We start from the raw sequence: 25893 nt of genomic DNA, 5'->3' as shown, positions 1-25893 counted from the left end.
ATGGGGTTACGCACACTAATAATATGATTATCAAAATTGTTTCTGATGATGTATAGTATTGAAAAATGGGTCTGATGATTTCTTAGTCTGCACTCTACCTAAGGGAAATGGAAATAGTTGAAAAGATGCACAGCAGTTAAAAAGATCAGGATACTGAAAGAGCAGTTATCATTATTACAGTAAATTTGGTCTGGAACATTTGAAGATGAGCCTGAGCACTTGGTTGATAACCATTGCTCTGAAGAAACCTGTGAATGATTTCCCTTGGAAGTAGAGTAAGGAAGATAATAATTCCAAAAGGACCTTCTTGATTACAGTTAATAAGCTTTCAGCCTGTAATGATGTCAGTGCACATGGAATGAACAAATTTCTGAAGTGGACTTCTGAATTCAATGGGTCCTCCGGGTTTTTCTTACATAAAAATGCTCCTTTGTTTGTGTGTCTTAACAGTGGAGGTCTATATGTGTAGGTCCATTTGTATGTGGAGATTGGAATTCACATGTATGGTCTATCTAGAGAATACAAATTGTCACTTTCATGTACATTTAGTTATTTGCTTTGATGTCTGTGAGATTAGATATTATCCAATAGGAATGGCATAGTAATTCTTATTTCATTTACATTTTATAGTTTTGTACCAGGTGTGTGTCACTTCATGTGTAGCACTTATGACTCAGAAACAACTCCATTTTAAGCCTGTATTTCTGAGTATATATGTGTTTGTAGGTTTCTATTTTAAGAATATAAAGTTTAATTCTATTCACCTGAACAGTGTTATTCAAGTGGGATATTGTGTGGGATAGCCTAGGTCAGAGAACTATATTTGGTGAATGCCATAGTAATGAAAGACAGAGGAGAGTAGGGCTTTGGAGCAAGACAGCTTGGCTTTGAATCCTGCTTACAGTACTTGCTCGCTATTTGGCTTTAGTCCCTAGTTTCTTTACTTGTAAAATGTGAATAATGATGATAATAACACCTACCTCATAGGATATTTTTAAAATTAAATGAGATAAAGAGTGAAAAGCACCTATATGTTACTTGAAATGCACTGAACCATGAATAACCAGCAGACATTATTGTCATTCTTTCTAGGTCAGTGAACTTCATGAAAGGGGTGGTGATGGTGGTAGAACTGCCTTCTATTATATTTCCAACCCAACCAACTGCCTCACCATTATGTGCCGTGGGCCAAAAGAGCAAAGAGATTATAGATGGCCTGGAACAAACCATTCCCTCTGCCTGAGAAATAATTTAAAATGAATTTTGAGGTTTAGTCTTCACAGTTCATCAATACTCTACCATTTAATAGACAGAATTAGAAGGCCTAAAGAGGAACGGCACATTAAGCTTTCAAAATTTGTTATTCCAGGGCAGTTTGGAAGAATTTATTCAAGATAGACATACGTGCCAGGATTGAAGAATAAAAATGAGGCATAGAGTTATTTAGAGAACATTCACCATTCCAGAAGGCAATCTGGGTAATTCATAGCAAATAGTGGCAACTTTATAAGACATCATCATCAATAAACATTTATAAGCATCCACCAGGACCAAGACCATACCTGGCACTAGAAATTACTGAATGATTGCTTAACTCCAAGTTTCCTTTTGGTTCTGGAGACATGGTCATGCATTGATGCATAAGGGAGTGTTCATGATGGGAAATGATCACAGTAAGATTTTATCATGACTACTGAAAAGCATGCCACACATGGTTTCCAATTTTTGGTGAAGCAACTAAAAATACGATATGTTCAAATATGTCATATTCATCAATAAGACTTTATTTAATGTATAAGTTGTTCCAATGAAATTTTTTTTTTATAAATTTATTTTATTTTTGCCTGCTTTGGGTCTTCGTTGCTGCGCGCGGGCTTTCTCTCGTTGCGGCAAGCAGGGGCTACTCTTGGTTGCAGTGTGCGGGCTTCTCATTGTGGTGGCTTCTCTTGTGATGGAGCACGGGCTCTAGAGCACAGGATCAGTGGTTGTGGTGCACGGGCTTAGTTGCTCCGCGGCATGTGGGATCTTCCCGGACCAGGGCTCGAACCCGTGTCCCCTGTATTGGCAGGCAGATTTTTTAGCACTGCGCCACCAGGGAAGGCCCCAGTGAAATTTTTAAAAGCCTTGTAAACAACACTGTCTTTGATGCTTTTTCTTTTATCATTTTATACTATTCAGTTTTGTGAGAGCTTTACAACCAGTCGTACACACACACACACACACACACACACACACAGAGTGAAACCACACACAAAGGGACTTCTCACAGAAAAATGTTTAAAGATTCAAACTTTATTTTAAGCTACAGCAGGATGCTTTAGAGCAGATAGAGTGAGAACTAATGAGTTATCCATTTGCACCAAGACTCTAAACTCTATCTTGCCAGTGGACTTGATATAATTCATGTTAGCCTGGCAAGAACGGATTAAGAATGGAAAGTGTGGGCTCACTCATATATTGTGTTTGGCTCATTAACAACATTAGTGTACCTTGTTAAGTAACTATATATTTCAGCATTGAATGCTATGCAAATGACATTAAAATTATCTTTTATTTTCAGGAAGGAGCTCTTAATTACTATATGGTTACATCTATCTTTAACAAAATGTCTCATTTTTTCTTTTGTAGAAGAGAAACTAGCAGAGAAATACCCTAGACCAGGGGGCTCCGCAGATTTTGTAGACGCAGTCGCAGGGATTCATTCTGTTAAAATGCAGATTCATTAGGTTTGGGGAGGAACCTGAAAAATTTGCATTTCTAAAAACTTCCTGTTGATGCTTTTGCATGTAGTTCACGCACCACGTTTTCAGTAGCAAAGCCTGAGCTAACACATTGGCTCACATAACTTCATTTTAAATGGAAATACCTGAAATCTAGGGGAAAATGTGCCTTGGTTATTATTGGAATTTGGTTGCTTTGAGTTCCAGAACTATGAGGAAAGACATTCTAATCATCTTCTATGAACCTGTGACAGCAAATTTTATATTCCAGGATACTCCTTGTTTTATGTAAGAGTTCTTTCAGATTTCCTAACCTATGTCAATAGTGAAGCCACATTTTTGTTTTTGTTGTAAATTTATGAGGATAGCTTATCGGAAAGGAAGCCACATTCTGTAAACAAAATCTGAAATGTTTATTTCTATTCCTTTGCAATTTAACATAGAAGACTGTGTTTTCAATCTTGGATCTTACAACCTATTGTCTTATTTTAGTGCTTCATTTATTATGTATTGGGTTAAAATTTTAAAAGAGTATCAGATATAGTTTACCTTTTATATATTTCTTTTTTCTTTGCATCCTGAAACATTTCTCCCAATAGAACTAGTTTGAGAAGCCGAGGCATATTGCCCATTGAAAGAAGCGCAGAAATAATCTAAAGGGAATGAAGAGTCAAATTCTTGGCTTTTTTTGAGCTCCCAGGTAGACTTTTAAAAATCTACTGCCAAGTCAATAGTCTGAAAGTCAAAGCTCTTTTGAGTTGGAATGGGTAGAATTTATTCAGAGAGAACAGTTTTGTTTTGTTTTGTTTGAATTCCAAAAGATGGGCTCTGAATATCAAGAGCAAAACCTGGAGGACTCAGGGCACAGGGTTTACACAATAAACCACAGACTAGGGAAGACTATATGAATGACATGAAAGCATTGTGCCCACTCAAATGGAGCCAGCTTTGTTTTGATCAGTGGTTGAGAGAAGAAGATCAGAGGGACTGTGACTAAAACTCAGAGGCTGCCTGGAATCATGGTCTGGGTGTAGCGGTAGATAGTGGGGCTGAAGACTATATAAAACACAGGTATGTTTAGGGGAATGTGGGAGTAGAAGAGTCACATGCCCTCCCTTACCAAGTATAGTTGGTGAGGCTACAGACCTCTCTGGAACACTGGTATCTAGTGTGTTGTTGGAAGAACAGAGCAGCAGAGGCTGAGAGGAATGCCTTGGACACTTGGCCCGGTGGACTCTCTCAAAGTGCTGTCCTATTAAGTTGGGGAAGGAGATCTTACAGCCTGGGTCAGGGTGAGGAATAGATACATGCTTGGACTGGGTAAAAGTACTATTGAGGCCATCAGCAGAAAATATCAATATCTTATGAAGGAGACTAGATGAGATGAGTTACATACAACGTGGAGAGTTAAGAGTCCTGGGCAAGATGTCCAACAATACAAACAGCCCTTCAGAACATAGATTACCTCCAGTAAGAAAGGAAAGGGAAGTCAGATGGGGATGGGCGTGGTGGAAGAATCCTAAGGAGTGACTGCAATTGACTGAGTTGTATTAAACAGAGATCAAGGTTTAATGTAGAAATGACGCTGGTTAACTTGAATTGCAAAGACTGAGTTATCCTTTCATTGTTGGGAATAGAGGAATTGAAGCTCATGAGGTAAATTCAGTTTAACAGTGTGTTGGCTGAAAAGAAGTGCACAACTTAAAAGGTGAAAGTTATGTTTTATTCGGTGGACAAATCTGAGGACTTAAGCCAAGGACACAGCATCTCAGATAATTCTGAGAGACTTCTCCAAAGAGGAGGTGGGGGAGAGCTAGGATATATAGGAGTTTTTGCAACAAAACCAGGTGGTTGTAACATGAAAAGATGACTATTTCTAAAAGAAAACCAGATATCTCAAGGTAAGGAATTTAGTGCTTTTCTATGTATGGGAATATGCAAGAGTCTGGGCTCACTGAAATCATTACTTTGATATGCACCTCAGCTATCTGGGGCCAGCATCCTGTGTTTTCTCATCCTGAGTCTTCGCAAGGTACACCGTAGGGGTGACTGCAGCAGTTGACTGCTAGATGGCAGGCATTCTTTGTTTCCATCCTGAGTTCCCTCAGGGCTCACTGTTGGGGCAGCTGTAATGTGGTGGCTTGATGGCTGCAACAGCCTTTGTTTACTGATATGGCAGACAATATTTTAGTTCTCAAATGTAATAATAAAGTTACAATTTATCAGTCTGAGTTCTGTGCCTATGTCTATTCGTAATCTCCATAGTAAGATGATGATACTAATAATGCCAGCCCTGCTTACTTCAATTTTAAATGGGGAAAAAAATTCCTATAGAATTTTTAGAGTAGGTATTAACTTTAGGATAACTAAGTCATGTCATCCCCTTTCTCATAATCTTTGAACACTTCTCCTTGTTCTCAGAATAAAGTCCTAAACCCTTCACATGGCCTTAGAGACCCACTATGTCTTGCTGCTTGCCAGCTCTGCGGCCCCACCTCGTTCTGTTTGCCCCTCACTGTCTTTCTGTTCCAACCAGACATTGATTTTGGTTTCTTAAACTTGACCTACACTTTTCCCACCTCAAGGCATTTTCAGATGTTATTCTCTCTGCTTGAAAGAGTTTCCTTTACAACCGTAGGTCAAGTTTCCTTGTCAAATGCTTCCATATCACTCTGTACTGCTTCTTTATAGTATTTATCACAATTGAAATAGATTTTTGTTGTTGTTGTGGAGAATGTCAGTCTTTCTCATAGGCTCTAGGCTTCAGTAGTGCAGAGACCATGTCTGTCTTATTTGCTGATGTAGCCCCAGTGTATAGCACAGGCCTGACGTGTTATAGTCATTAATATTTGGGGAACACGCAAAATGAGTGAATGAATGGTTTGATCTGATACTCTCATTTTACTTAAGAAGATATAGTATCTGATGTAGTACATATATACAACGGAATATTACTCAGCCATAAAAAGGAATGAAATTGGGTCACTTGTAGAGACGTGGATGCATCTAGAGACTATCATACAGAGTGAAGTAAGTCAGAAAGAGAGAAAGAAATATCATATATTAACACATACATGTGGAATCTAGAAAAATGGTACAGATAAACCTGTTTGCAAGGCAGAAATAGAGACACAGACGTAGAGAACAAATGTATGGACACCAAGGGGGGACGGGGGGGTGGGATGAACTGGGAGACTGGGGTTGACATATATACACTAACTAATATGTATAAAATAGATAACTAATGAGCACCTGCTGTATAGCACAGGGAACTCCACTTTGCTGTACAGTAGAAACTAACACAACATTGTAAAACAACTATACCCCAATTAAAAAGAAAAAAGAAGATATAGGGTCTGATGAGACTGAGTTTTCTAGTTGCTTAACTGTAATCAAAGTTGTTTTATTATACCTTGGGGAGAGGATGGGAGAAAAATTCAAAGATACTAAAAACACAATTAAGAATATTGTTTAGTTTAAGAAATCATTAATTACCCCATCCCCTACTGTTCCAATCTTTTTTGTTATGTATTATGTTTATTTGTGAAACCTGCTCTTAAAAGAATCATTGGTTGTACTTTTATTGTATTTCAGATAAAATGTTATGGTTAGAATGTCACACTGTTTTATTTATTAAAAGAAAATTGGTCTCTTTGGCTCGCTTATTAAGTTTTGTGGCTTTTTTAAAAGATGAATACCCACCAGACCAACGATTGGCCTCCATAGGTGTTTTTCCCCCATGTTAACCAGAAAGCCATATGATATTTTGAAAAGATATTTGCTATACCTGGAAGAGTGAAGCAGTAAAGAACAATGAGGCAGCCAAAAATGTCACTAGATAAATGAGTCCCAGCTTGTATTCTCTTATACAAGATTACACAATTTTAAATTGCACTAAATTGGTACTGATCTGGCAATCTTGTCTTTGATATGCTTTGAGTCTTAAAATTCTACAGACTGTAGACTTGAGGGGCACTCACACCAGGTTTGAATGAAACGTATTTACAGCACAGTGGGAGAAAAGTATTATTTTATTCCTGGTTTTCTCTATGCTTCTTAGTGTGGAAGCAGTGGAACCAACGAAACCTTATCAATATTTAGCATCTCTTCTTTAAAATGACAAGCTTTAGAAAAATAATTCAATATCAAGGTAAATAACCATAGCTCTGACTGCCCAGGTATGTTTTAAACATTGTTTGAGGAAAGAGAATATTTCTCCTAAGAAAACTATATGAATGTCAGACAACTATTTTTTCCATAAGGCCTTATAAATAATAACTAATACTGTGCTAGGGCAATAGAGGATTTTCTCAATCTCCTCTGGGTGCCAGGTAGAAATACTGGCTGTTAGTTCATATTTATGACAAAGTATTATTTTTCTGCTAAAACAGATGGATTTTGAACTGACATTTTGACATCACAGGAAAATGCATACTGTCCTATCAAACACCCCTCTTGGATACATCAGGAAAGCAACTATTAAGTGAAATGTATGACAGCAGGACTTCATTCTACTTTTCTTATTCGAGTGTTTATTTGTTTGAATTGGCCATAGATAGGTTCCTAAGGATTTGAACTGTGTCGGAAATGATTTGATTTAAGTCAAACAACGAACACAGTCACACCTTGTCACCACTTCCCAAATGACTTTTTTCAGGGAGGGGCCCCCTTCATGGACATAATGCAGTAAGTTCAGAAAAGCTTTCCTGGGGATTGTTTCATTTGCAAGATATATTTAAACCTGGAAAATGACATAGGAATATTTACCAAATACAGATAGTAATTTCTACTCCCATAAATGTGAATGTGGAAGTGTTTAGACACAAGTCCTATGTGACAGTTTGAAAATAGCATATACATATTACCAAATAGAGATATTACCAGAATAATTCTATAGCTGTATATCCATAAATGAAGACTTAGAGAAATGTTATAGTTGTGATTACAGAAATATTTAATCAGGGAAATTATCACCGTGAGGATTTTATTGTAACTGTATGTGTGGGGTGGGGTGGGTAAAGTAAGACTTACTGGTTATTGAATTTTATTAGGTAGAATTAATTATGTGCAGGGGAATATTCAAATATATTTTTATATGAAAACTTCCTGTTGTTCTTTTTGTGCAGACTTCTCTAAGTTTTCACACATTTGAAAGATTAGGTTTGTTTTTTGAACCACTTAGTAAGTTTATTCCTTTGGATTTATTTTCCATTCAAAGATGAGATTGTTTCCAGTGTAAAGCTACACCTTGAGCATTTTGACAACTCAGCTGAAGACGTTCCTTCTGGTCATGCTGGCCTTATACACACTTACCCCCTGCCCATATGAACCATTTTAGTAAGCTGTAGATAGTTGTACCTTTTACTTCAATTCCTCTGAAATCATTTTCAGTCATTTTGATGAAAGCTGTCAGTTCCTTATTCATTTTTATCTTTCTAAAAGGCTCAAAAGGCACTGCATTCTCATTTGCATACCCAATCCTTCCTTTCAGTCTTGAATTATTATTAACAGTACACTTTGCTCTATAACATGAACTTAAGACTGTAAAAGAGTATTGTTTTGTTGAGACTATCAGTAAATATCTTTATATGCAAAGATATTATTATTACTATTGATATTAATATTACAGACATTTAGTTGTGATTTTTTTCTTAACAACTTAATTGGTAAAGCTGTTTAAAAATTATATTTAGTTTACATTAGCTTTATCCTTTAAAAATCATGTTTCTAAATCTTGTGGTTAATACTTTAGTGAAAGGATGTTTCAAGGTCCCTTTTCCTTTATATGAAACCAGTTCAATCAGCAAAGTAAAAGTCAGAGCTTTGACTCTCTTTTTTAGATTTCTTCTTATTTGAGTGATCCACCTTTCCCTATAGTGATCACCGTGAATCACTTGAAAATGAATATGCCGAGGTAAGTGTATGTTTGAGAAAGTTTGGGTATTTTTAAATTGCCTATTCATATAATTTAGACCTCAAATTCATATGAACCTTATAATTTAATCAAAAGGATGATGTTGTCCAGCAATTATTTTGAATTCCTAAAATATGCCAGGTACAAGCACTATGTCATTTCAATCATACAGATGTGGAGGACTCCATACACATGAGGACATTGATGCTCAGCAAGGTTGAATAACTTGCCTAGTGTTACGCCTCTAAAAATGACAGAGTGGGCGGCAAATCTGAGTCTTTCTGGTTCCAAAGATGGTGATCCACTGCATTATTGGATTAGTTTCTTTCATGTTTGCTTTTCTTACCTATAATGCTAAAAAAAGAGGTTCTTTCAGATTCTTGGATAGGGTTTCTTTTCTCTTCAACTGCATTTTTAAATGATTTAATGAGAGAAATAGTTTAGTTGAAACTGAAAATTTAAGATAAGAGACTCAACATTCATGAATTTCAAAATTCAAGCATTGCCCCCATCACAAGAAACTATCTCTCTTTTTTTTTTTTTTATTGAGGTATAGTTGATTTACAGTGCTGTGTTAACTTCTGCTGTATAGCAAAGTGACTCAGTTATACACATATATACATTCTTTTTTTATATTCTTTTCCATTATGGTTTATCCCAGGATATTGAATATAGTTCCCTGTGCTATACGTAAAGACCTTGTTTTTTATCCATGAAACTATCTCTTAACAGGCCATTGTATTTGGAGAGAGCAATTAGAGAACCTCGGGTTCTCAAGTTACAGACATATTTTACATGGTTATTAATATTTTAAATATTTTACTAACTATTTAACTGTTCGGTTTACTTCTACCACTTGTAAGGAGTAACTATGAACAGCTATCTTGTGGGATGTCCTGGTTACTTCACTTTTTTTCTCAGGGAGCCATGTTATGATACTGGCTAGAGTTTGTTCTGAATTTCAGATAATGATTGACAATGAAATAATAATTAATATTTGTAGAGTTTCCACAAGATATATAGTAAAGATGGTGGAAAAGGAACATATGTCAAGATATTTGCTAATATATAGATGGATTGTTCAGACACTGACTCATCTCATAGAATGTTAGAGGTCAATGAGTATGAACAGTAAAATATTCTTCTTTTGGTTGAGGAGAATGAAGTCTAAAGGAATAATTAATTGATAGCAGAGCCCAGTCAAAAACCTGTTTCTTCACAGAGCTGATCAGGGAAGGGGCCATGATTTGAACTCAGGCTGTTTGATTCTGTATCCTATCCTGTCATGCAGTCCAAGGGTTCTGGATGTCTCCCAAGTAGGCCACAGAGGAGGAGGCCTAGTTCATACATGTCCTTCCAGAGGGCTCTGGGTCTTTTAGGCAGAGCTTGGGTAAGAGTTACCCCCTGGGACTGAACTTGCATGGTGTCCCCCATAGTTGTAGAGTAAGCAGCCTTGGCACATACAGCCCCCCTCTCCAACCCTATCCAGTAGTTTGTGCTGCTTCTGTGGAATTACTGCCTGGGACTGCCGGCTCAGGACCATTGTGCCTGCTTGCTGAAGCTCTATGCAGACAGGTGCAAGTTTCTCCTCCTTGGTGGGTCCCTTTCTTCTCCTAGGGGTCGGCCAAGGCCCCTACATGGTCCATGCCATTCCTAGTCAGGCGCATGGCTCAGAGTGTTTCCTCCTATTCTACGGGTTCACGTGAGAGATTGTGAGATTCATGGGGAATATGAGGAGACTGAGGTACAGAGAAGGGAAGGGACTTGCTTGCAGTCACAGAGCCAGGAAACAGAGCTGATAAGAACAGAATACTGATGTAGCCATTTCTTCTTCACAGCAAAGCTAGGAAAGGGATTGATTTTTTACCATCTTACCTCATGAGAAAGCTGAGCCTTGTTCAAGGTCACATAGCTGGTATAATAATAATAACAACAGGAATAATAATACTAATCTACTAACACATTTTGTCAGTTACAGTGCACTAAGCATCATCGAATGCTCATAGTTCTAGGAGGTTGATGCTATTTGCAGATGAGGAAATTGAGGCTCAGAGAAGTGAAGAAACGTGGAAGTCACATGGCTAGTAAATAGGGATGGAAGTAAAAAGAACTAACATTTACGGCACATTTAGTGTACGCCAAGCACCTTGCTGTTTAATTCTCACAGCCCTATTGGGAGAACAGGTGCAATTAATCAAGTTTATAGGTGAGGAGAATGGGGCTTAGAGAAGTTATTAGATGAAGGTGACACAGTTAATAAATGGAAATATAAAAACAGTAATAGTAATCATAAGCTAACATTTATTGGGCACTTACTCTGTGCACAGTAATATGTCATGTTCTCTCATGTTCAGAGAATTAAGGGACTTACACAGGGCCACACAGCCAGGAGTGGAAAAGCAGGGATTTGAATTCAGATCTCTAGAGAGGGAGATCCTTCTGTGGGAGGGGAAGTTGATAAATATGGAGGCCCTTCAACTGGGAAGACATTGGCCGCTTGGAGGCCTTCCTGGAGGGCATCTGTGTTTGGAGGGTGGCATCCTTACCTACAGTTTCAGTTGCATCAAAACCAACATGAGCTCCAAGCCAAGCACACTCCTATGGCACAGCTCAGCCATCCAATACCAAAACCGGCCACTGGCTGCCAGCTGACATCATGTACAACATCAGGGCACTGGCCCCCTATGACAGCTAGATGTTGTGACAGTGGGTACGAGGACAAGGAGGACAGGGAACCCCATGGCAGGGGCGAAGTGGCTGAAGACCACAGCCTGCAGAGGGTATGGAAGAGGGTAGACTTTGCAGGCCCGCCCGGGGCCTCTACTCCTGGTGGGTCTCCATTTGTGCCCTTTGGACTCTGGTCCCTACAGTATTGAGAATGTCCTGTCATGGGCAAGAGAAGTGGACCCTGAAGTCCTTGGTCAGCAGCCTGGGGCTGGGCATGCATCCTGCATTGTCCCCCTAGCTCCAAGAGATTGACCCCAGGACACCTGTGACATTGCAGCTTTCTTGAGGTCCAAAGAAGCAAGAGGAGTGGGTACACTTCCTGGCCGACTGAGAAAAGAATTCTCAAACGCCTCATACCTCTCTGTTTAGTCCTATTTTACAGATTCGGAAAGTGAGTTTCAAAAGCGGGGAAGGGACTCAAAACAATTTTATTTTTGTCCTTTGACTTTTTATATCTTATTTTCTACTCCGATATATTGTTTGTTTTGATAACCTTAAAATCACCACCGAGAGTCTATAGTTTAAACTACATTTATTTGAGCAAATGTAGAATCTTTTATATGTACTAGGAGTCTTTTGTATATAGTAGGTATTCAATGAATATTTGTCGATGTGGATATTTTAATTAGAAAGAAAATGGGGAGAAGTATCTTCATACTATTTTAGGGAATCCATGAGTTCTCTTGATAAAAGGATTTAAACTGAAGGGCTATCCAAAAAACAGGGTCAGATAATAAACCCCACAGTTAGGAAGAAAGAGTTAAGGATAAGGCCCCTCAGACTATGAGATTTAGGGTCCTGACAGATGGAGAAAGTGGATTTAAGGGGATATGAAAGCAAATGTGGCTATTCAGCTGCTGATCAGAAAATGACAGATGGATTCACTGAGGAAGCTGAAAAGGCACACCAGAAGAAGAAAACAATACTATTATTTAAGATACTGGGGACATTCTTCACAGATCGTTTCTGGAAAAACCAGCAGGCATGTTTATCCCCTGATTGAGGCACTGAATACGTTTCAATCAAAGCACAATGAGTTGACCTAATAAAACTTTTCAGAGCAAAAGTAAAGAAAAATGGGAGACATTATAGGCAGTAGGCATTTTACCTTTGTACAGTTGGCAGTGTCAGTGAGCAATCACATTAGCCATCTTAAGGCGGTGCCTCTCAAAGTGTCCTTTTAGGGGTTCTGTGGGGTCAAACTTTTTTGTAATAATACTAAGGTGTTATTTTCTTTTACTACTAAAAGTTCTCTCATGGGTACACAATAAAACATTTCCAGATGCTACTTAAATTGTGATATCATAACCAATTGAATGCAGAAGTAGATATGTGAATGTAGCTGTCTTCTGTTTAATAAAGATACTAAAGAGATTTCCAAAAATATAAAATAATGCCACTCTTCTATTTTTTTGTTTTATTTGGAAATATAGTTATTTTTCACTAAAAACCATTATTTATGTTAACATATGATGGGTTTATTACTTTTCTCTTAAAATGAATTAATAAATACATTTTTAAATTCTCAGGTTTAATTTAAAACGTTAATAGACAAAATCAACATCAAAAATAGATCTTAGGGCCCTCTATAATTTATAAGCGTATAGAGAGATCCTGAAACTGAAAAGTTTGAGAACCTCTGTCTTTAGGGATATGAGAATGTTTCTTCTAAAAATTGTCTGTGTATGACAGAGACTGTAAACGATCATCATGCCCATTTCTCTTCTCCTTTTGGAAGCATGGGAGGAGTATACATCCTCGTAGGTCTATGATAGAGCAAACCTATGTTGTTGGTTCTAGCAATGTGTTGTGGGTGGCAATGACACGTGTCACTGTCTGTCAGAACATTTGATGGCTGATAAGAGATTCTTAAGAACTCTGCTTTCCTGCTATTGTGACCATGGAAGCACATGTTGACATAAAGGTGCCAAAGATTAAAGCAGACTGGGATACTGGGCCAGCTCTGGGAGGAGAGCCCCTCTGGAGAACCACCTGCAGTGGCAGTAGATCTAGCATGAGCTGGAGAAAAATGTTGTCAGTGATAAATCCCTGAGACTTGAAGGCTATTTAATACTAGTGCTTAAACTAGCCTATCCTGGCTTGTACCTGACTTTTCATGGGAAAACCAGCACGGGCAGACAATTTTAGGGGATTATTAGCCTGAGGGCTAAAGGAAAGTCCTCATACTGTTAGAATAAAAGGTGATTCAGAGTAGTTTTTTTAAAAATGTCATTTATTATTTTTTGATGCTTTAGAGGTAATTATTTTAAAAAATGACATCAGGCTCTGTGTAACTAATGTGTCAAATATGGATAATACATAGGTCCTTACTCTCGAGGAATGTGACCTAAATGCTCTTCTATTATTTTATTATCATTTGTATTTACAGAAAGCAACGTTCCCCTATGTATTTATTAACTCTTTGAATAATAGTTATTAAATGATCACTATGCAGTACTTTGTTGGGAATGTTACAATGACAAAGGCAGTCTTCAATGTCACCACTTAACATAGAGGCAAGAAATTGAGAAAGGCAAAGGGTAAAGTCTACATGCCAATTGGGTTTGCACATTTCAAGAGCTTTCTAAGAAGTCCCTCCAAGGACTTGGGCTTACATCTTGTTGGGCTTACATCTTGTTGGGCTCTCTGAGCTATTAGGAAGGCTGGAAATCATAGGGTTTTTTTGTTGGGTACATTGACACCCTGAAAAAAATTGGTTCTTGTTAATAAGGTGAAGAGTAGATCAATACTGAGTAGGCAGCCAGACACATCTTCCACACTGACCCTTGGTCCTTTTGCGGATCTCATCACCTCATTTGTACCAAAAAATCTGGACTCACGTGCGCTGCCAAGGCACAAAGTCCTCAGTCCCCAGTGGCCAGAATATCACTGAGTCACCTGCCACCCTGCTCCACATGGCTGTTTCAGGTCTGTTGGCACTCTACTTCTTACGTGTTACTTTTTGGGGTAAGGTTGTCTTTGAAAACTGCAGTAATGTACCACAGAGTTATTCTCCCCCCTGGACTCTGCTCTGGGAGCCAAGCCCAGGTCCTCTTTGCCCTTGGACCCACAGATCTCTGTTCTCTACCCCCTCCCTGCCCCCATGACAGAACAGTTTCTTTCTAATAGCAGGGATATCCGTCTTCCTTCATGATGCAAACCTAGTCATTTTGCCTACACCTAGAAATCCTCTCCACCCTTTGGAAGCAGGAGGATTCATGGGATGTTTTTCCTTTCTACTCTCATGCATCACTTCCTGAAGCAACATTTACATCACTAACTACCTGTATGAATAAAAGAGAGGGAGAAGAAAATACAAGTTAATATCATAAAGTATCATTCTATCATATAAGTGATTGGGTTTTCAATATAATGTTGTAAGGTTTCTCATATGTGTAGGCACAGTACGCTCTGGGAAGCCCTAGGAATAAGTTCCAGGGAGTCTCAGGAGTCCCTGAAAAAGTTGGTGTCTAAACTGAAAAATTAGTAGAATTTATCCAGTTGAAAATAAAAGATGGGGGGAGAGAAGAGGGAGGAAGGGAGAGAATGAGAAGTACTCTAGAGAAAGGAAATAGCACGTGTAGAAACAAGAAAAGTATGAGGAGGTAAGGGGATTGTCAGTAGGTCAGTATATGGCTTGAAAGTACAATGTGAAATAGAGAGTGATGTGATGGAGAAGGAGTGAGAGAGGAAAATAGCTCATTTGGACTTTATCCAGGGGGAACCTAAGCAGCCCTAATGATTATGCGTTAGTAAGATCTCTCTGGCTACAGTATGAAAAATGGATTCAAGCTGTGCAAGACTAGAGTAGGGAGACCTTTTAGAGGTCTGTTGTAATTATTTTGGCAGAAGATAACGTCAGGTTGACCTAATGTCATAGCAGTGGGAAGGAAATAATTGAATTGGAGAGTCATTATGGATATAGAATAATTGCAGCATCGAAAATCAACAGTTGTCTTTGGATTGTCAATTGAGTGTGTTTTGGTGACATTCTGAGATAAAAAACACAGGAAGAGGATCAAATTCTATGAGGTGACTCCACTCTCTAAAACTCCTCCCCATTTCCTGCTTTCTTTGTTTTTAGAATTTATCATTATCTGTTACATTTTATTTTTTCCTAGTTTGTACATACCCACTAGAATATAAACTTCTTGTGTAAGACATTTGTGAAAGTTTTTTCTCTATTGTATCCCCAACTTCTAGAACAATGCCAAGCACATAGTGGCTACTGAGTAAATATTGGTTAAATAATTGAGTGACTGACTGATTGACTGCCTAAATGAGTAAGAATGGGCCAGTAGTAAAATAAATAAGGTCAGTGTTTGGACCGGCCTAGTGTGAGTTGCCTTTTTGTATTCCTTTGGGATGTCCATTACACTTTAGAGATAAAGATACCGAGTTCAGGTGAAGTCTCTGATATAGAAATATGGGGTTGGCCAAAAAGTTCATTCAGGTTTTTCCATAATATCTTACAGAAAAAAACCCAAACGAGCTATTTGGCCAACCCAATAGAACTTTGGGAGGTCTACAAAATATAAGTAGTCTTTGAAACAATGAGAGTGAATGAGATGTTCATCCTGTAATTCAGTTCTTGATTAAAGAAAATACCCTATCATTCTTCTCTGCAGCTACTGTTGCTCCTGATATAAATTTCCTTTATTCATCAATGAGAACATGAAATATTTGTCTTTGTAGTCACCTTCCCTGCACTTCACTCCTTCAATCTTTTCCTCACCAGGAATGCAGTCCCTTCATTGAGATGTAACAATTCTTATATTTTATTTCATAACTTACAAATCATCTTCAATCTCATGGCTTAGGTTACTTAGGTACCTCTGGAACCTTACAAGATTTGGTGATTGATAATTAAGTAGTTCCCAGAAGTAAAGGATACTTATCGTACATTCTTTGCAGTCTTATATAAATGCTCTTGAAAAAAGTTATACTCATCTAAGTATTTTCCTAACACCTCCCATTTTCATTCTTTCTAATTATTCTTCTTTACATTTTTAAATGACCTACACATACACCTAAATGTTTTTCTCAGGAGAAAGAGTTTAAGATGCCAGATAAATGTTTGCTTTTTTTTTTTTTTCTCTTTTGCTGTGTAGCTGGCCTCTAATTTGCCATCATTTGTAATCATAGGGAAGTCAAACATCTGCCCACCAGTCAGAGACAGAGCCAAATTTTGTGAATGAGTCCTATAAGGTAGAGTTTAGTGCCAACTCTCTGCAGTAGTTGTTTTGGGGATGGCTTAATTTTTTTTCTTCTTTAGAGTAAATATGAGAGGAGTTCTCAGATGTGTGAGAAGTGATGATGCTCATAAAAGCAGGGCATGTGTCTGAGGAACTGGTGGGGGCCAGGGATCACTAGTGTGTTATTTTCATCCCGGGCAACAAGGTGCACTACGGCGGTCTTAGGAGGCTCAGGACAGGAACATGAGGTGGGGATACTAAATTGACTGATTTTTGTTACCAGAAGAAATATTTCCAGATTTTAAATGACAGAGTAATTGTTTTCTTATAACTTTGAGTTAACTGAAACCTATTTCTATGTAAGATCTTAAAAGAGCTTGAGGGTTAGGGATGTGATTAGGAAACTATCTGCCTAGTATTATTTTTCTCAAGAAACTATGTCAAGTTAGGCTGAGATTCCTTAAAAGTGACCCGGCCTCTTGTGGCAGGCTTCTGTTCACCTGGTGTGAGGGATGGCTATAAGGCTGTTAGAAAATTGTTTGTGGTCAATCTGTAAATGACTCTGGAAACATGAATGAAACCATTGAAAACTTGGCTTTACCATATAAATTGTAACACTTGTGAAGTCAGGGACTATGCATTCTTTTAAAAAATACTATTCATACTATTCATGTATCACAGTGCCCTGTACACATAAAAAATATATGTTGATCATTCATTTAGTAATTACACAAATAATTTGAAATCATGCTTTAATGTATGTTTTTTTTTTGGTAGAAACTCAGCACTTACTGTATGCCAGGTATTCATTTTTAGTTTTTAATTATTTAACTTGCACATTTTATAAGTAAAAAATTGAGGTACAGAGTAAGTCACCCAGAAAATTATCAGTTGAGTTTTAAATAGAACCAAGCACTTCATACTCTCAGTCTTTGCATTAGATAGTAGAAATGATTATTAAAATGTTTTCTTGTGGATAGAGAAAGCTTACCTTTACAGAATCAATTATTCCTCAACTGTAAGATGAACTGTTTTCTTCTGCTTATCTCTCTCTTTTTTTCTTTTTTTTTATTTCTCCAGAGTTCTCCTTATCTCTTAAAAACTCTTAGAGATCAGCAGATACTCATTAAGAGAAAGTCTTGTGGGTGGAACATGGATCCACAAGACAAGAACTTGTAGTACAGTTCCTAATAATTGTTTGAAGCTCTGAGCAGGGGTCTCTATACTCCACATCTTACCCTTCATTCCATCCACAATCATAAGAAATTCTGACAGAGTTAAAAAGCTTTTAAAGAAACAATTTTATCTTCTCATACCTTTGGGGGGAGGTAATGATAAAGTAATTATTGTGCATAGAAACAACACCAGCTTTGCACTGGAAGTCCAGTAACAAATTGCAAGTGGAGCCTAAGAAACATCGTTTATTTCCTTCCAGTTTAAAAGTCCCATAAGTTCCAAAGGCAGATTGTTCTTTAACCCTTATTTCAAAAAGCTTTTTTTAAAAATCCCTAGCACCAGTCCCTACATTGGTGAATAACATGATTTTAGATTCAAGCCCATTTCCTACCTCAGGCTTAACATTGAAAGTCACAATTTTAATAGAATAATTCATTTTAGGGAGGTAGGCAGCCAAGCAATCATGTTAGCTACTGCTATTTATTAATAATAAATATAAAATACCAAGAGAAAATATACATTCTTAAGTTAATCAGACAATGTGGCTTCAGGAATTACAACACAAAATCTTTCAGTTGTTTCTTGAAAACACTGGATCATCAAGTTCAATATTGATTGAAAAAAATCTGTAAGCACTGGCATGGAATACACAATGAATCTCATTGTAGAGTCTACACAGTGAATGCATTTTATGTCAGTGTATGTACATGTGCAGCACAAGGAATCGGTATCTAGGAAAGTGGGACTTGTGGTTAAGGACTTGCTCAAGTGGGCTAAATTACTTTCAAATACCCGGCTCTCAGTAATGCCATATGATTTAATGTTGCTCCTCCTGATCTATTCACTTCTATGTGACAGAAGCTTCTAAGGAAGGTCAATGGTATATCTAAGAGATTATGACAGATGAGTTATGGTTTCAAACAGGTTTGGCTTTTACACTACCTTAGAAAATGAAATAGCTTTTCATTTATAGTCATTTTACATTAATATGCATTTCTGTCTTGTATTTCACTTGAAATTGGGCAGGCCAGGTTTATACATTCCATATTACTTCTTGAGGTGCCTACTGAATTACGTAGTTTAAGCAAATCATTCTAAGTTGACATCAGGTGCAAACAATGAGAGAATAAGTAAGAGGCTCTGAATTTCCCTGGCTATTAATAGCAACATTAAAAGCAGAGAGACCTCTGTATGACATGTTAGTCTAGGTGTATTTCTCTGTTAATAATCTTGTACCCAACAAAATTTTTTAAAAGGCACCAGATTAGAGATTCTACAATATCAGACATGAGATTTTTTTCTAAACTATGATTAAGTTGGGAGATAAATTTTCAGTTGTCTGGGTCTTTGTTGGTAGGAAACCGAATCCCACATTTTATAAATGTATCAATAGTAGAAGAGAATGCATTTTCTTCTACCTACTAAAATGTACTATTTCCATTTCTGGGTGGTCTTGTGATTTTCCTTATTTCCAAAACTGTTCATGGCTTACTGGATAGAAACTTCACATGCTTCTGCATCCTCTTTCACTCTGGAATATTGTTCAAGGGCACTCTAACTCAGGATTTAGTGAGATAGGAAGAGTGTCAACTGATAGTCTTACCACTGTGGTTGACTGCAACTTTTGAGCTTGCAGAGATATGCTACTCTGGATTCTCTGAAGTCTAAGTTTTTGAGTGAAAAAATATGTGTTTTATAACACAGGAAGACTAACCTACATTTGCTTTACCTCACTCTATTTGTTTATTCTAAAGAAGAGTAGATCTAATATTATTAATTCATTGATTTATTTAACAAATATTTGTCATGTGCCTATTGTTCTAGACCAGACATTGTTCCAGAAGTTGGGGATACAGACGTGATGACAACAATGTCCATGACTTTATAGTGCTAACTTTTTAATACCAATTTAATATGTTATTAGTATTATATATTGAAATAGACTCTGAACACTTGAGTTTCTCTTACCTGGTGAAATCGTACAATTTCTTACTCATAAAAGCAAGGGAATGTTAGGAGAGAAGGAGTAGTTTTATGTATGAATAATGGTAGATGAAAGGAAGGGAGAATGTCCTCAGGAGGCAGTGATGCTGAGGCACTCAATCACGCTTCATTCATCATGAATGGGCTGTCCTGGGTGCAGGGACACTTTTCTTATATTTTAGTTCAGATAGTGACTCATTACTCAGTAAACCAAAGGCTTCCCGCATACCTGATATATTTCTCTGAATTCTGTGGAGTAAACCATTTCTTTATAGTATTCAGAATGCTTGGTTTGAAGAAACTATTTTATTTTTTTTAACATCTTTATTGGAGTATAATTGCTTTACAATGTTGTGTTAGTTTCTGCTGTATAACAAAGTGAATCAGCTATACGTATACGTATATCCCCATATCCCCTCCCTCTTGCATCTCCCTCCCACCCTCCCTATCCCACCCCTCTAGGTGGTCACAAAGCACCGAGCTGATGTCCCTGTGCTATGCGGCTGCTTCCCACTAGCTATCTGTTTTACATTTGGTAGTGTATATATGTCCATGCCACTCTCACTTCGTCCCAGCTTACCCCTCCCGCTCCCCGTGTCCTCAAGTCCATTCTCTGTGTCTGTGTCTTTATTCCTGTCCTGCCCAAGGCTTTTCAGAACCATTTTATTTTTTATTTTTTATTTTTTTAGATTCCATATATATGTGTTAGCATATGGTATTTGTCTTTCTCTTTCTGACTTACTTCACTCTGTAAGACTCTAGGTCCATCCACCTCACTACAAATAACTCAATTTCATATCTTTTTATAGCTGAGTAATATTCCATTCTATATATGTGCCATATCTTCTTTATCCATTCATCTGTCGATGGACCCTTAGGTTGCTTCCATGTCCTGGCTATTGTAAATAGAGCTGCAATGAACATTGTGGTACATGACTCTTTTTGAATTATGGTTTTCTCAGGGTATATGCCCAGTAGTGGGATTGCTGAGTTGTATGGTAGTTCTATTTTTTTTTTTTTAAGGAACCTCCATACTGTTCTCCATAGTGGCTGTATCAACTTACATTCCCACCAACAGTGCAAGAGAGTTCCCTTGTCTCCACACCCTCTCCAGCATTTATTGTTTGTAGATTTTTTGATGATGGCCATTCTGACTGGTATGAGGTGATACCTCATTGTAGTTTTGATTTGCATTTCTCTAATGATTAGTGATATTGAGCATCCTTTCATGTGTTTGTTGGCAATCTGTATATCTTTGGAGAAATGTCTATTTAGGTCTTCTCCCCATTTTTGTATTGGGTTATTTTTTTTTTTGATATTGAGCTGCATGAGCTGCTTGTATATTTTGGAGATTAATCCTTTGTCAGTTGCTTCATTTGCAAGTATTTTCTCCCATTCTGAGGGTTGTCTTTTCGTCTTGTTTATGGTTGAAGAAACTACTTTAAAGGAGACAGAATTATATGGTTTTACAGAGGAAAGGGATATGGGACTTAATAATAATAATAAAATGACATGTAATAAAATTAGTTCAGTTTAAAAAATCTCATGAAAATATTCTCACAAGCACCTGAAAATATTTAAATGCAACCGAGTTCTTTATTAATAGAAAGTTTACAGTTACGTTGGAGCATTAGAAGCTTTTGCTCTAATAGGAATGACTTAACTAGATGCTGTGATCCCCTCTGCAGGAAGTATTTCCTCTTTGTTAATATAGATTTATGCCTGAATACAGGAAGCAGTCTGTGCTGCTAGAACTGATGATCCTCCCATTATTCTTGTCTCTTCAGCCAAGCCTTATGTGAAGATCAGGTGAATACAGGCCTCCATGCATTGCTGATTGAATCCTGACTGATCTTCCAGCTCAACCTGTACTTCTCTATATATTTCTGTCTTCATCATCATCATTGATTGATATTTATGAGTACATTATATGCTTCCCTAAACATTGCTCTGTGTCCACCATGTGTTTGAATCAACCACAAGTTGTAAGCAAATAAGTAAGAAAAGCTCTTTGACATTGAGGAGTTTCCAGTTTAGTGCAGTTACTCTTAACTATAGATGAACACTGGGCTCAAGGACTTTTAAAAAATACAGATTCTTTTCCCTCAGTAAGTCTTGGCAGGGGATTACATCAGCACCTTAAAATAATTTTCTCCATGTTATTTTAATGCATATTTGCAGTTGGTACCCTTGAAAAGTGGAAGATTTGGCCTTGACAACAAGTATAGAAGAATACAACAAATATCATTGTCTGGGTACCATATATAGTGCAATTACAGTTGGGAGAGTGCCTGGCTTTGTGTGGACAGGTCACCTGGCTGAGGAAGTGATGTTTGAGCTTGAAGCTGATTAGAATTAGATGGGTGGAGCAGGTAGGGAAGGACAATGCATGCAAAATGCGTAGAGGCATGAAGTAACTAATGCTATAAGTTTTCTCATACATAGAAATATTCCAGGAGTAGTATAATGAATACATATGTTACCTTCACCTATATTCAAAAATTATTAGCATTCTAAAATAGGCTTTTGAAAAAACAAAACAAACCAAAACCAAAACCAAAACCAAAATTCAAACCAAACCAAACCAAACCAAACAACAATAAACCTTTAACTTCTTTGTAATGCACATATCTGGGAAATAAGGCAGTTGATGTTCCAGTAATACTTTTTTGATACATAAATAATATGTGCATTAAAAATTAATATTCCCCTACATAAAATAATCTTTCTGTATTTAGGAAACAACATTCTATTTTATCTGCTCACTTTCTTCTAATCCTGAAAGTCTGATTCTGTGTGTGTGTGTGGAGGGGGTGTGTTTTGTCAAGAAAATAGAATATAAACATGATTTGCTCTATATAAATTTATCTATTTTAAGATAATGCTTTATGAAAACCTCTCATACAGCAACGCCAGTTTGTGAGAATATGTTGCCATAATTTCTTTGGGAAACCATTTGATATATTCTAGTGCTGAGCCACTTGTTTGCTCTCCATGAAGACCTCTGGTAATACTGAGGAAGGAAGAAGAGGACTGTCAGTAAGGTATTTGAGACCCAATATACAGCAGTACGTTTTCCATTAAAGGTTTGAAAATTAGAGACTATGGAAAATAAGGGCAAGAGTTAATGTTCAAGGTGACAAATTTTTTTTTTCTGGCCCCGAAGAAGTTAAATGTCAAAGGTAGACAGTGTATTAGCTTTCATATCATTTTTTTGAGCCATATATTTCTGATATTCAGGAGCGTGCTAGATATTGTCCAGACCCAATCCTGTTTACTGTGTTGAGTTGTCTTAATTATGCAATATGCATTATTAGAGCATTGATAATCTCATGAAATAAAGTTTGGACTAAAATGCTTCTCAATTACCTTCTAAGACGTATGTCTCATAACTATGTAACATGCTTTAGATATTGTATTAAAATATCATCTCAGTTCATACATAAAATGACTAAAAATTTTTTGGAATTATTTAAACTTGTTCATTGATTTTTCACTGTATAAGAATATATTTCTTAAACAACACACAATACACATAAAAGAAAATGCTCATATAAGATTTCTTTGCATTTAGGTAATTATTAATTCAGGAAATATAGAAGTTGTTGGAACCACTGATACAGAAGTTAGAGTTTTACTTAGTGTTAAGCATTGTTTTATTAGTCATCACATTAAATTGAAGCCATTTGAATCTTCTTTTGGTGGCTTATTTTTGCTCCGAACAGATAGTGCTTTATGAATGCAGATATGTGAAACTTCTGCAGCATTACGTGTTATTAGGGTTTAGTGTTTATGATTGTCAGATCAGAACTATCTGATGCAAATTTCTCTCATGTGTTCATGCAGTCAGAAATGATTTTCAGGGTATATATCCTAGTTTGAAGCATGAATTAAATAATTTCTGAGGTGATTCCTTTTCTCTTCCTTGGGGCAAGACCGAATGGCTCTCTCCACTTTATACTTACGGTGACTATAAAAATAAAGCTTAGTTTGTGACTCTAGAAAAAATAAACAGACTGTTGGTCCCACAGGCACTCAGACTGCTGCTGGTAAACAAAGATATTCATAAACACTATCACTTGAGGGGGGCACTTGTCCCAGATTTTCAGTGTATCCTATGCTGTCTAGATACTGGGACATTTTCTTATATGTTAACAGGCATATTTGTGAAATGTAGCACTTAGAATTATAATAGTAACAATAACAACTACAACAACAATAATAGTAATAATTATTTTTTGTTAACTTCAAAATCAACACTAAGAACGTTGGCTTGAGGTGGGCAGTTTTTATATTTTGACTGCCCAGCATCAATTTCTATTTCTTATCAATACCCTGATTTTCTCATGAAAACTGATCTCTCTTCTGTTGTATGTAGTCTTTCTGACTTGCTGAAGCTGAAGGGGTCCCCGCATCTCACTACTCAGGTACAATCAAGGGGTACGTGTGAAACCTAAATTTATCCAAATAGATTCTCTCTTCTAGAATTTTAAATCTCCAGTGGAATGAAACAGGCTGGAAGAAATAGCTAGAGCTCAATTATTTCAGCAGTTTTTCCCTTTCAGCAGAGCAATTCCAGTGGGTTCTTACTTTGTTTCTAATCCTGGTTTTTCCAGGATTAGAACTCCATGCATTTAGTAACACCCTGATATCCTTCTAATAAATTTCTTTTTATTTAAGTTGTCTAGAGTAGGTTTCTGTTGTTTGCAAACAAATAACTCTAATATAGGATATACCGAAGTTAAGTTACATTGGTAAGTAACAGCAGCAGCTTCAGCAAGGAAATTAATATGGCTTTTAAGCTGCGAGCCCAGCCTTCTGTTGGTGTCTGGAGACTATCAATTAGCAGCCACCGGTTTTGAATCTCTTTTAAACTTTGAAAAGTCTTTTTGCTCTTGACCTTCAGAAATGAACAATTCTAATAAAATATTAAAAGATATGGACCTGATTTATTTTAGTAGAATGAAAATGAAAGGAGAGAGTTTTTTTTTTTTTTTTTAACTTGACAATATCGATGTCTACTTTCCTCTAATTTTAATGCAGTGTATATTAGAGACAACTCAGTAAATCTTTACAGAGAGGAGACATTGAAACATATTCTCCTGATTATCTATTTCCCTCTTGAGACCAGAACTACACTGCAACTAATATACAATATGTCTCAACCAAAATGGAAAATACAGCTAATTACCATTTTAGTAAAACACATAAGGGATTTTTAAAAAAAAGTAGGTGAATATGGCCTGTCTGTAATTATCCAAGGAGAGAAACTTCCATTTCTGAGTGATACATTATCATCATATCTTCTTCCTCTCTTTGTCACTCTTCTCTGTTTTGTCTCGCTGTCTCTGTATCTGTTTGTATATGTGTGCATACACGTGTGTGTGTATTATGGCCTATTTGAACTTTTCTGTTGCTCATTTGCCACACACACAAAGAATGTACGAGAAGGATTTGTAGCCCACAGTACTTTTGTAAAGGGTAGACGGAAAGAAATCCCTTTTTTTGAAATCAGCCCTTTTACTCAGTTTCCCTGATATACATACTTACATAGATGAGCTAGGGAGAGTCTTTACTATTCCAGTGGTTTTCACTATAGTGGAAGAGTTTGATCCTGGTTACGGGGCAGCTGCTTACCCTCCATATGCTGTTGAAAACACATAACCTTTACAGGACTTGCTCTTTGTGCTGTATAATGAAGCGCTTGGGTTAGCGATATCTAAGGACTTTTTTCCTCTAAAATGAGAATAGTAGAAATTCTTACAAGTGATTGTCAATATATATATCCCTAGGATCAGTTTCTTCAGCAGAGTGAAGTCAAATTCCGGTAACTGATTTACTTTTCTGTGGAAAAAAGCCAACAACAAAAATTGTGTATAATTTGCTGTATTTGCTCTGTGTTAGTTTTAGGCTCTAATAGAGGTTCTCTTCTCCATGGGATGCAGTCTTTACTTAAAATATCCTATAAACAGGATGACTCATCTAGTTTTAAAATTAGAACTTACTAATCTAAGGTCAGGGTATTTGAGTCACATCCTCCGAGTTTTAACTTGAAATTGAAGGCTTAGTGCTTGCTACTGCTTTTGAGTAGTTTACTAACTTGGATATAGGACCTTTATGTTCTGTCTATATGAGGAAAGTATTTTACAACATAGAACACAGTATGGTTTATCTCAAT

At 37.0% G+C, this 25893-nt stretch overlaps 1 protein-coding gene across 3 annotated transcripts in view; it reads left to right on the top strand.

Moving 5' to 3' along the window:
* Positions 1 to 25893, top strand: part of LOC309658989 (uncharacterized protein) — a 703210-nt gene that overhangs the window by 318456 nt on the left and 358861 nt on the right. Inside the window, exon 5 of one of the 3 annotated variants that reach the window (XM_082458306.1) lies at positions 8561 to 8634. The exons of the other annotated variants lie outside the window; for them this stretch is intronic. Within the exon in view, the coding sequence (XP_082314432.1) occupies positions 8621 to 8634 (14 nt within the window). The 5' untranslated portion in view covers positions 8561 to 8620. The remainder of the gene's footprint in view (positions 1 to 8560; positions 8635 to 25893) is intronic. 3 annotated transcript variants of the gene reach the window in all.

Source organism: Balaenoptera physalus (assembly GCF_965194825.1).
Source record: "Balaenoptera physalus genome assembly, chromosome: 3".
Lineage (NCBI taxonomy): Eukaryota > Metazoa > Chordata > Mammalia > Artiodactyla > Balaenopteridae > Balaenoptera > Balaenoptera physalus.
This window is presented reverse-complemented; position numbering and strand designations above follow the sequence as displayed.